This window comes from Nelumbo lutea, chromosome 2 (genome assembly GCF_056320005.1).
Source record: "Nelumbo lutea isolate HS-2025 chromosome 2, American lotus-T2T, whole genome shotgun sequence".
In the NCBI taxonomy this organism is placed as follows: Eukaryota; Viridiplantae; Streptophyta; class Magnoliopsida; order Proteales; family Nelumbonaceae; genus Nelumbo; species Nelumbo lutea.
Window position 1 is genome coordinate 87459813 of NC_142685.1, and position 12898 is coordinate 87472710.

General features: G+C 43.2%; 1 protein-coding gene across 3 annotated transcripts in view; it reads left to right on the top strand.

The window, feature by feature from the left end:
* Nucleotides 1-7575: 7575 nt before the first annotated feature.
* LOC148871732 (uncharacterized) overlaps nt 7576-12898 on the top strand; it is a 29859-nt gene continuing 24536 nt past the window's right edge. The window contains exon 1 of one of the 3 annotated variants that reach the window (XM_088973099.1): nt 7576-8150. In XM_088973099.1, the coding sequence (XP_088829225.1) occupies nt 7961-8150 (190 nt within the window). In that variant the 5' untranslated portion in view covers nt 7576-7960. The remainder of the gene's footprint in view (nt 8151-12898) is intronic. The other 2 variants (XR_016107992.1, XM_088973100.1) reach the window with 2 other exon arrangements.

The window sequence follows — 12898 nt, forward strand, 5'->3', positions numbered from 1 at the left end:
GGTGGCCCACTACTACAACTCGAGGTTAAAACAAAGGCACTACAAAGAGGGAGACCTCATTCTCAGGAAAGTAATGGTTCTTGATCCAAGTGTGGGTAAACTTGGCCCCAATTGGGAAGGCCCCTACAGAATCAAGCAAATTGTTGGCCCCGACACCTTTCACCTTGAACACCTAAGTGGAAGACCCGTCCTCGGATGTGGAACTCGAAAAACCTCTAGATGTACTACTAATGAATATATTTTCTAATAGACAACTGATGACCGAATAAAGCAAAGTTTCTCTTTGGCTCAACGCTTAGCGTGTGTTCTCATTAAGTCCCTAGGACCCCTTGGCTCCACAACTGACCGAAGTGCGTAGCCTCCCCCGAGGACTATGCGTTCATGCCAGACCAACACCAGGGCACATGGCCAGTGGTGAACACCCAAACTTAACACCTCACCAAATAGAAATACAATAGGACAGCCGAGGCATTGCACGCCTCACTACCCGCCTCGGTAGCGGATGGCCTCTTGGTCTTATACACTTAGCACGATCGAGTAAAGGCAGCAACCCCAACCAACTCGGTGGTTCGCCTCGGCCTGAAACCCCGACCTCCTTAGAGCGTCACCTTGGCCTCACCGAAGTAACCACTTGGGAGGAAGGGAGACAAGCGAGCTACCCCTCTACCTCGGACCCTCCCCCACAACTCAACAGACCTCCTTGGCCTTACCTAAGTAAACACTTGGAAGGAATTAGGTCAGGTGAGCCACACTTCGGTCACATGGCTCCACCTTAGCCTCTCCCTCCTAGCTATCTAAGGCGAGCATATAACGAACTAGTATGAGCTATTTCTTATGCCTTGTGATCTTTTCGAAGGGAGGGGCAGGGACCCCTTGGCAAAAAAATAAGGGAGAGAAAAGAGAAGAGAAGGAAAGAACACATTATACAAAAAATAGCTTGGATTTTTCATTCATGCACTATGAGAATTTACAAAAAATTCACAGCCTCGAAGGCCGAGCACATTTACATAAAAAAAAAAAAAACAACAAACAGAAAGATAAAAAAATAGGAAGAACCCCACTAAGTTTCACCGCCAACCGGGGGGAGGGTAGAGTCCTCAGCATCCTCAGTAGCTCGGGTCTCTTCGAGGGAGTCAGGAATCACCTTCAGCCCCTCGACGTCAAAGTCAGGCATCACCTATAGGAGGACCTTCTTAGTGTCCTTGATGCCATCCAAGTACGACGAGGATGCATACTCCCCGAGGGTTTGCTGGTACTCATGGGACTTCTTGAAGGCCTCCACTGCCTCGGTTGTCGCCTCAGCCGCCTGCTTCTCCATCTCAGTGGCTCGCTCCTCGGCCTGTGTTGCTCACCACTAAGTCTCCATGGCAATGTTGTCAAGGCAAACCCTTTCCTCCTTGAATTTCTTTAATGTCTCTTGCTCCTGGACGAGGCAGGCCTGCGCAGCCTTCAAGTCAACCTCCAGTGTCTTTCGGAGTTGCTACTCATCCTTGTGGGCCTTCCTGAAGGTGTCCCATTTGCTTTCGGCTATGGAAACTACCACCTAGAGCTTCTCATTGTCCTTGAGCCTACCCAAGTGCTCCAGGGTGAGGCCCATCCGGTCTCCCAAACCGACGAAGTGGTGGAGACCTGCATCAAGTATCATTAATAAGGGCTACAATGAAGAAAGAACAAAAAAGACGAAATACGAGGACAAAAGCTCACCTCGGCCAGATGGTAAAGCTCCTCGTCGCAGATGGACTGAGGCTTACTCTGCATCATCTTGAAGTGATCCCTCGAAAGGATCGCCCCGCACACTAGGGCTTGCCCGACCCCTTATTCAGTAATCGAATCCTCCTCGCTGATCGACCACCGGGGGTGAAAGATTTTGGAGGGCTACCCGGTCTCTCCAGCAAGCTCCTGTGTAGATGAGGGCCCCTTGAGATGCCTCTTGGTAGGGGGCCTCTTCGGCATAGCGTCCTCGGAAGGACCCCCCTTGTGAGCTACCTTCTTCAGCAGCTGCTCTCTTAGGGCCTCCTTAGCAGGCCTCTTCCTGCTAGCCTTGGCCCCCTTCATGGGCCTCTTCCTATTACCCTCGGCCAGCTTCTTATTCCCCTCGGTTGGCTTTCTCCCATTGTCCCCTCCGTTGATGGGGACTTATGGATCAGTTCCCCTGGTGGGGGCAAGCGCCCACTCATCCCTCGCGGGCATGTCCTCGGCAAGCCTTCTCGGCGTCTGCCCTCCTGCCTTCTTGCTGGCCTGGGCCTTCTGCTTGGCGTGGGCACTCTCTAGCAACACTTTCTTGGCATTCATCGACACCTTTGCAAAAATAAGAAGCTGGGTCAATACCATCAGATGACGATGAACGAAACCTGTTAAAAAGAAAAAAGAAAAAACTACGAAACCACTCCTACCAAGGAGGGGCAGGGCTGAGCCCCACAAACACCAGGGGAAACTCCTCCTCCACTAAAGGCTTGGCCTTGACTGTCCCCAGCACAAGTAGGTGAGCTACGACAATGGTCTCCTTGCCCCGAAGCAGAGGGGACACTTCTCGACTGTTGTGCAGGCCTCTCCCCACCTCGACCTAAATGACCAACCTTTGAGGCGAGAGATCTAAAAGAATTTGCCCTTCCAGTTGTGGATGGACTTGGGGTTATCGACGGGTCTCCCCCTCCATGGCTAAAGGTAATACATGTTGGCATTAGAAGAATGCTTCCTCAGCACAAACATGGCATGGAATAACTTTGGGGTCAACTCCACGTCCCAAAGTCGAGCCCACACCAACATGGCTACTGTGGTCCAAATGGCGTTGGGGATGAGCTGACTAATCGTAATGTCGTACCACTCCAGCAGTTCCGAGATTAAGATATAGAGAGGGAACCTAAGGCCGAACTTTAAAAAGTGTTGATAGATACAAATTTCCCCCTCCTTAGGGGTCCATGGCCGGTCACCGACATTAGGAATCCCAAGCTGGCAAGACTGAGGTATATGAAACCTCCTAGCTAGGGCTCTCACTTGGGCCACATCCAGAGTGCTATCGAACTCCGAACGTGGAAGGTCGGCCATGGCCACCCCTCGGGCAGTGCTTTCGGCCACCGTCCCCAGGATGGGCTCTAGCGTCCACTCCCCCTCGGCTTGGGGGGACCCCTCTAGCTCCCTTAGTGTCACAAATGCGGTGCTCTCACAGGGAGGGTCATCACTTCGGCAGCTGCCCTCGGTACCCCCGAAGGCTACCCTCTCCCTCAGCACCATCACCTCTCGCTGAGGGGGGACGATAGCCAGTGGACCTAAGGGAGAGAGGGGGGTAGGAGTTTGAGGAGAGCTCCCTTCCGAGCCAGTCGAAAGTTCATAGCACTCAGGCCAAAGTTAGAGTGAGACATGGTGTGAAGTGTTACCTAAAGACGAAGAAGAAAAGGAGGAAGATGAGGTGTGTTGAAGAGTTTAAGGTCTGGGAGCGGTGTTCACTCGATAGCAAAGGGTGCCTAGAGACAAATGACAAAGAACAGTCGTGGCTAAGGCCCCTATTTATAGAAGAATGGATGGCTTAGATCCCACCGGATCTAACGGTTCTAAGCCTTCTGCCTTTGCTGACCATCTGCGGTGTGACACTCGGCCCTCAACCTTGGGGAGACAAAATGACACCGAGCGAATTGGTGCCCAGCCTCAGGGAGACAAAATGACGTCGACCAAACTGATGGACCCATTCACCGCGACCCACCGGTTTGGGAGCATAGGCTTGGTGGACGCATGGACCGGTTCGCCCTAAGTGCCCGTCCCCTTACGGAAGGCTCTCCTCATGCTAGACCCGTATTGGGCATGACCCCAGCGTGTCAACCCGTGAATCATATTGCACATGTCCCTAAACCGCCCCACGTGAATACAAGGCATAGGCTCGGCTCCGTCAAGCCCCCTTCACCTCGGGCTCCCTAGCCAGAGCCAAGGCATCCACAATTTCACCCCTCTTCCACAAACTGAAATCAGGCCAAAGCAGAAGCGAGACGAATACGGCGCCACTACAGGGTACATTCCGCCGAATAAGCCCAATGGCACCTACCGATATTAACACTCCCCTTGGCCGAAGCCGGAGCCCCTTCCGAACCCCCACGTCGGCCTCGGGAGTGGGGGAAAGTGATGTAGGCACATTTGGCTAGCCTGTATGGGGCTGATGCATGTCAAATAGAGGGTGCCAGCATAGGCTCGCCATGAGGACGTCCGGGGTTACTCAATGCAAACTAGGCAAACCCAACCACAGCATGCCGCGTGGCTTTGACAGAGGATCTTAGTCTCTCCTCTAAGTACTTAGCGCTATCTGAGACCTAGTCTGGACCCCACGACTCTAGACTCACTGCTTATCTTGTGTACATACTAACTTGACCGTCAGAGTCTTTGCCTTGGGTTCCCACCTGAGGCCTCTGACACCTTCTCCCTTGCAGATTCGCTACCATGGGAGTCGTATCTCGTCCCTCTTTGGATGCCCTTCTCAGTACTAGCCCTTGGCCTCTACAGTATCTGAAAGAGCAATCTACCTCGGCCTCCAGCCCTCAGCCTCGGCTTATCTCCTCCGGACACTCAAAGCCTTTGACCTTTGATGAGATGAAAAAAAAACCCTATTTTTATCCCCTAATATTCACTCTTTTACATTAATTTGGCACTTAGATGGACTCATTACTCTTGTGTTTCGATTCAGGGCAATAAAGAAGGCAATTGGAAGAAAACAGGGCAAATCAGGTGATTTTGCACAATTTCGGTGACAGTTGGTAATCAGGGTATAACTCTCAATTCCGGACTCCGAATTGGACAATTCAAGAAGCATTAGAAAGATGAAAGGATGGCATACAACTTTTATGTTTTGGTTTTTGACAGATTCAGCCCGAATCGAGTACGAAAACAAGCCCAAATTTGGAGCAAGTTCGTAGTCAAGCCCATTTCACAACTGAAGCCCAACTCGCCAAAAGACCTTGAAACAACCCAAGTTATCAAAGCAGCCCAACTCGAAATCAAAAGTCAAGAGTCCCAATTTCGAATGTAACCTCTTGAGAGAGAGTCTTATTAGATCTAAAATCTTGAATGTAATCCTATCAAGATAAGAAGATTGGATTAAATCACTAGATAAGAGATAGGATAGGATTAGTTCAAAAATAGATTAGGACTTTCTAATTTGAAGTTAATCTCCTAAAAGGAGTTGGAAAACAGCCCTCTCCCTCTGCTATATAAAGAAGGGGGCAGACCAGCTCTAGCATGACTCACTCCAAGATCCAAAAGATCACCAAGCAACTCAAGAAACTCAAGAGAGTAGTTCGGCCATGGAGAAGCAAAGCATGGAGGTTTCGTAGATCATGAGCAGCTAAACTTCTTTTTCTGGTTCAAGGGAGGAGGTTCGATTGTGCCATTGTGAGGTTCTGTAGTTAATTTATTTTTTTGCTTTTTAATTCAAGTATTCATTGGTTCTTGTGCACATTTTTATTGGATGTTAATGTTAATTAGTTTGACAAACTGAATTAATGTTGATTTTCCTACTGCTATCCGTGATTTCGGTGATCCGTAATTGTCACAAATAGTGGTACAAGTAGCAATTAGGTTAATATATTTTTGGGTGAATTGTTCATGATAGCCTTTGACCAATGTATTGACATGGTTTAACCTAAAAGGAATCAATGGAATAAGATTCAATAATTGTAGCTATCTCAATTATTGTTGTTTTGGTTTAACTGTTTTCACAAATCTTAATGCTATCACTGGTTAATATGGAACGCTATCGTACCCAGTTGAGTGGTGATAAGTGTTGATCGAATGCTGGGTTTGGTCAACTGATTTAGGAAAACGCAAGGTTTATTATGACTATCTTAATAAATCTAAGGTTAAATGCTTGAATCGCAAGAATGCTGAAATTTACCTAGGATCGATGGCCAATCGATTCAACCCGAACCCTTGAATCAGAATTTGGCAAGACTAATTTTTTCTTGTTTGTTTAGCTGTTTTCTTATTCTTTTAATTTTAGTTACTAAATTTTCCCACTCAATTATAGTATCCATTCGGCTAAGAGATTATTGTTTAGCTCCTTGTGGGATTCGACCTAGTACCACTTTTACTACAAATATTTTATTATGGGACTAGTACTAATTTTGAGGGCTTCAACAACCTGTCAGCCTTCCTTTGAAGCTTGGGAGCGAATTTACTTTGTTGCCCTTGGCCAATCCAAGCATCAACAATATCCATGCATGTGGAAGAACTTTGTGGCCAATTTAAACCATTAATGATATATGACTTTGCCATATTTCCAACTATATTCTAGGTTTTTTGAATTATTAATAATTCCATAAAGCTTATTTATTCTTCAATTTAACAGTCATCAAAATAGGTGTTTTGAACTGAATTATTTTAACATTAATACAGGGCAACAAGAAGAAATATATGACTCTTGGCATGAGGATCTGCTAGTAACCTAACTATTAGGCTATGTTTGGTTTGAAGGAAAAGGTAGGAAAATGAAGGGAAACCCATACAAGGTTTGTAAAGATTTCCCCATCTTTCTTTTCCTTTCCTTAACTTTTCCTTCAAACCAAACATAACCTTAGCGGGTTCTTTCGTTGCATCTCCAATAAAAATGCATGTTTGGGCATGTAAATATAAGAGTTTGGATCTAGTCCCAACACATGGTCCCAATAGCCATTGGGGTTATGCATTGGGAACATCTCCCTTATCCTTCATGGCAAGATATGTTCTTCGATGTACAACTACAATGGCGATTGGGATTGGTTATTGGGACCACATTTGGATGCAAACAATGTGTACTTATATGCTTAAAGCCTAAAGGTGTATTCTGATGAGCATTTAGTGGTTGATCCTACTAATAGGTAACCAATAAGCCTTAACACCAATTTGTAGCCTAGAACTAAGGGGCTGTTTGGTATTGTTAACATTTCAAGTATAAATGCCACCACATCAGCACCACATATACATAAGGTTCAAAGTATCGACACGTATCGGCTTGTATTGGCCAATACGTATCATGCCGGTGGCTTCATGATACACCCCTATAGGAATTATATCGGGTCAGACCATGGTTCAAAGGGTACTCGAGACTTAAACTGATCCTCTAAACCGATTTAAAAAAAAATAAAACATAAAAAGTACCGATACACGTCATACACCTTTGCATAGACATTTGTTGACTTTGATAGTCGAGGCATTTTTAGTTAAAACATTAATTATAAAACATTTTGCATGAAAATCTAGGCAAAAAAGGTTTGAAAACAACAAATTGATTTTCTATTTCGGAAGTAAAGTCTGGACATGATGTGACACATATGTGGTGTTGATATATGCATTGTTCATCAGGTACGATTTATTTGTGTTTCAAGTCTATAAGGTGTTCAAACTGACTCCGGATCTCCAAAATGTTCTCCGTTGCAATCTCATGTGAGTCGACGTGGTAGAGTTAAATTGCAAGTTGAAACACCACCAATGATACCAAACACCTCTTAATTCCCCACGTGAAAGTTTCACGGATACGGTAAACTATACGACCCGAGTAAAAAACCCGCTCCGCCATTAAAATTCTGACATTATTCATGGGTTCATGAGTCGATGAGTCACGGCCTTGTTCTCTTTGTCAGTCAATGCGAATCATGGGCTAAAAGTCTAAAAACCATGTGGAGAAAACAAAACCACGTGAGCAGTGAGCAAGGGATCCTCATCGCCATTTCGTAAATATATCTGCAGTTAAGCTTTATCGTATAATTCCCACCAACTGCAGGAGCTGTGCTCTGACCTGCATACTCCATATCCATTTTATCCCTTTTCTCCGCTGCACTTTTGACTCAAAATATCTATTCTCAATACTAACTTTTTATTACTAATAAAAACGATCCTACTTTTTTTATTATTACAAAACCCTAGAAAACCAGGGGAGAGATAGAGAATCTCTGTTCCTTCAATATTTTTGTCCCTGACCCATAGAAGATCTCTTCGAGATCAGTCCATGGAACCTTACCCCAAAAGATCCCGTTCTGAGAATGGTGGGTTTCGATTGAACTATAGGAGGGGCGAACAGCAAGAGTGGGGTTATTTCCAGCAAAGTAATGGAGGTGGGGATCTCGAATGTAGGCGGTTCAATACGCCCGAAGGTTGCCCATTTGGATCAACATGCAGATTCCGACACGTCACAGCTGGTAGTTTGATTTTTCCCTAATTTTCTGATCCGTGTGTTTTCTCCCTTTTCTTTGATTTACTATTTACTTTTTCTAGTTTTATGGTGGATTAGTAATGGGAATTAGACTTCAAATTAGAGAATTATAATGATAAAACTATTGCTGATGGGTTTAATTGTAGTTTAGGCTTATATGCCATCTTTGGTGTTTCGAAATGGAAAGAATTCAGTATTTTATAGTTTCAGTTGGGTTGGTACCTGAGGATTGTGCAGCTTCTTTGATGCTAGAAGGAACCAGTGATTTGATGATTTTTGTTCATTTCCGCTGAATTTAATTTGTTTTATCGCTGATTATTTATTGTCTTTGATTTGTTGACAATTTGACATCCTATATTCGATTTTATTTGGAGAAGTTCAACTGTTGTGCTCTGTATAATTGATGTTATTAAGGACCATGCATACGATCTTCTAGGGTCTCATGGTCTCTTAATGTGTGATTAGTGTCTGTTCTACAATCTCATCTGCAAAATAGACTAGCTACTTTTATCCAGAGGTTGAAATCTGTCTTTGAATGGAACTATTATTTGTCCTGTGGATTTAGTATTTACTTTACTGGGACCTCACTGACTCAAATCCATGATCAAAACTCTGGCGGTTCCTTCTTGTGGATTTGTAACTTTTGTCAGTACCATAAACGAACAGAAAGTGGGGTCTTTCTACTTCTACGTCTTCCTCTATGTCAAGGCTAAGGACTATTGTTTTTTTTTTTTTTTTTAAGCATTCCTTTTCTTTTGGCTTGGAGAAGGGTTTCAAGGATGAGAAAGTTGCTGGTGTGAGGTATTAGAAGGTGGAGAAAACCCACCTTTTCTTCTTTTTTTTTTTTTTTTTTTTTATAACTTAAGATGTAATTTTTCAAAATTCAATCTGGAGGCCATAGAGTTACTCATACCATTATGTGGAAAACAGCGCTGATGAGAATAGAGGGAGTTGATCTGCTGAAAAGTTGGACCACTGTTCTCTCCAAAAAACAAGGAAGTTATCATTGGAAATTCCTATCTATCATCCTAAAGTCCAGACTCCTAGATCTGGGTTATAGTTAAATATAAAACCTTGGGCTGACAAGCGTGGAAATGTTGGTTCAAGTCCGAGAGTGGCAACCTATAATGCTAAAACACCAGAAGCTATGTTTTTACCTTGTCTACCCCTCTCAACTCGCAAGGCCTTTGATGGCCAGGACCTGCACCTAGTGGCCTTTCCTAATTTGTTGGAAGATCTGGAAGGTGCGAAGAAGGCTTATTTATAGAAGTGGTGGAACACTAAAAGGACATGGGTTCATTCATTCAGAAGTGACTTGAATAAATGGTAACCTACTTGCATGTTTGGAGCTTTTTTAGCAATTTGAGTAAGCAGATATGAAGGTACAGAGATGTAGCCTTGTGGGGTTATATTGGGGATTCTTTAGTCTACTTTTGGGTCCTGCAATGCAGCTTTTCTTCATTCCTGATAAATTGTGAAAGACTACCATGGAACTATGCCCACACAAATATGTGAGTGTTGAATACTTTTCCTTTAATGGGCTTTAGGCTGTATTTTACTCTTAATTTAGAGAGGATCATTATTTGGGAAGATTCTCATATAATTAATGATTGTATGAATGACAGTCCTCCTGGAGGTTAGATTATCAGGCCAAAGAGATGAGCTCATTGAATTACAGATTAAATCCTTCAGTCCATTGGGTTACAAGATATGCCAAATAAATTGCTAATATACTGCTAGAAAAGGTGTGAGATGGAATATTTTTATTTTTCAGGATATATTGCACAAGGGAAGCTACAACTAGGTCTTGGCAACTCAGATAAGTGTATTATTAATATAATTATCATTACTTACATAACAAAAGGATTTTATGCAATTCACAATGCATCATTGAACAATAATTATTTGCTTGTCTATCGGTGGGGGTAGGTGAAGGACTAGCCATTTCTGTTGTGTAGAGATGGTGAGAGATTGTAAGTCATTAGGTTTTTTAAAGCTTCTTTCACAAGGGCTTCTTGTGGAGGCTGTGCCAAGGATATCTTTAGGTGCATTGGATGATGCTATGCTTGGTTTGAAGGAAATGGTAGGGAAAGGTAGGGAAGGTTTGTATAGGTTTCCCTACCTTTCCCCACCTTTTCTTTCGAACCAAACACAGCCTCAGGGTGTGTAACTAGTTGGAAGAATGATCTTAAGGATGTGCTTTAAGAGTTAATTAGAGGATGGAAGATGGAATTTTGTTGAGGAAAAAGCAAAGGAGTTTTGGTTGCTTTCTTCGATAAAAGTATTAGAAGCTTGAGGGCATCTTCAAAGGAAATGGAAATCCTTATAACTATGATGTCATGATTGTCATTTTCTCTTATTTAAAGTACCAAATATTCTTAAGTTTTTTTTTATCTCTTTTTGTCTTTCTCTTATTTTTGATTGATGTGTTTTTTTTCCCTTTTTCTTTTTCTGGGAGGGGGGTTAATCTTGCTGGTTAGTTGGGATATCTAGTTGTTATAAATTTCATTTAGAATTTGTAATTCTTTATCATCATTAGTGTTAGAGCTAGCCGAATAAGGGTAGATTAGTCATTTTATTTCTGTTAAGTTATGTGCTTATGTGGCAGTTTTGATAGAAACTTCTTGTCCCATACTTAAGTGGGGGCAGTTTAGTCTTTGTACAACTAATTAGAGGCTAATTCATATTATGGTTGACCAATAGGGTTTAGTTATCAGATTTGACTATTCCTTTTCTTTTTCTTCTTCTTCTTCTTCTTCTTCTTCTTCATCTTCTTCTTCTTCTTCTTCTTCTTCTTCTTCTTCCTCTTTTTCGAACTGTTGAAGCCACTAAGCAAACATGGTATCAGAGCAGGACGTTGCTCTTTAAATCTCTGCTCGTGACTACTGCTCCTCTCTGTTTGTGACTTCCTTTTTCTTCTTTTTGGACTGCAAATGGAGAACATTGACTCGACCTAGGTCTGGGAACACTTCGGCCTCTCTTTCTCTGCTCAGAATTTGATTGTCTTTCAAAGAGAATAACTCCAGAAATAAGTGGATGGTCGACTGAAGCTCTCTATCAAGTTTTGTTATCCTTTTTTTTGTGCTGTTGGTGTTTCTGGGTTGGAAAACCCTCACAAATCTACTCGGACTGATCATAACCTAAAGAGCTAGGTTATTTGTAGCCTTGGTTCTTGGCAAAAGGTCCAAGAACAGGTCAGACACACCTGTTGATGTCTTTGGATTGGTAGTGACCTTTGAAAAAAAAGGTCAAACAGACCTGTACCATGTGGGACAGATATGGTTGTGTGGTGATCCTTGTGATGCTCACCCTTTATTGAGCAGCCTCAAGAGGGTTTGTATGTGGCTAGTGAATTTCTGAATTACTGTAGTGGTGATTTATGGCTCTGTGTAATCAGTAGTGGTGTGAACAAGAACAAAAGTTGTGTTTTTTTTTTTTTTATTTTTGGGCTAGAAGGAATGGCCAAATTGCCTACATCAATTTTCTACCTTGTTGGTGCTGTTTGAATGCTGGTTTACCCTTTGTTCTTAATTTGAATGGTAGTTTGTGCACAGTTGTGATTGATTGTGACTTCTTGTGAACCTATCATTTGAGTTTAGAGGCTGCTGTAGTGTTGCCTTGGCTGCTGTAGTATTTGGTTGGTGATTGAGAGTTCAACATTAGAGATAGCAGTGGGGGAATACAATGGCAGTAACGAGAGATGGTTCTAGTGATCAGAAACTGAGTGTGATGATCCCCTCTGACTATTTGGATGTGCAGATGACTTCCATTAAACTTAATGGTGAGAATTATGTGCCATGGGCCAAGTCAGTGGAAGTTTTCCTCAAGGCAAAGAGGAAAGTCAAACATGTGAAGGAAGATAAACCATCAACTGACTCTCCAGGGTTTGATGACTGGGAACAGGAAGATGCCCAAATCATGACATGGTTATGGAATAGTATGGAATCCAAAATAAGTGCCAACTTTATGTTCTTAGATACAACTAAGGACATATGGGAACATGCCAAGAAGCTTTATTCTGGGCAGGATAATACTACAAGGGTATATTAGTTCTATTAGGAGTATTTCGATCTATAGCAAGGGAATAAAACCCTAGAAGAGTACTATGCTAGTATGAAGAACCTCAGAAATGAACTCAATGTCTATCATCCCCTCACTCCAGATGTTAAGGTTCAGCAACAACAGAGGGAACAATTGGATGTTACTAGGTTCTTAGTGGGGTTGAAATTAGAGTATGAACCAGTTAGGGCCCAAATATTGGGAGTCTCTACTCTTCTTACACTTAGAAAGTTTTTGCACGACTTCGCAGGATTTTTTTTGGGATCTACAGAGAATCCCACACCGTCTAATACATCATTTGTGATAGTTAGAGGAGGTGGACGTGGTACTAGATGGGGAGGACATGCCTCCCGAGGAGGTCGTGGTGGTTCCATATTTGGCCATGGTGGTGATCGTGACTTGGGGGGAGGACGTGGTAAAGGAAAAAGTAACTCTACAAGGAATTGTATCCATTGTGGTAGGGACGAACATTCGGTGAATTTCTATTATGATCTCCATGGCCCTCCTTCTACATGGGCTAATCATGTAGTAGCTGGTGGGGTTGATGTCAGTGATAACCAACAGGTAGATCTAACACCTTCCACATCTACATTTGTTTCCGAGAAGGAGATGGTGAGTGTACCGTGTGATGAGTGTGAGAGGTTCCTGTAGGATACTTCACAGCATACTACAACC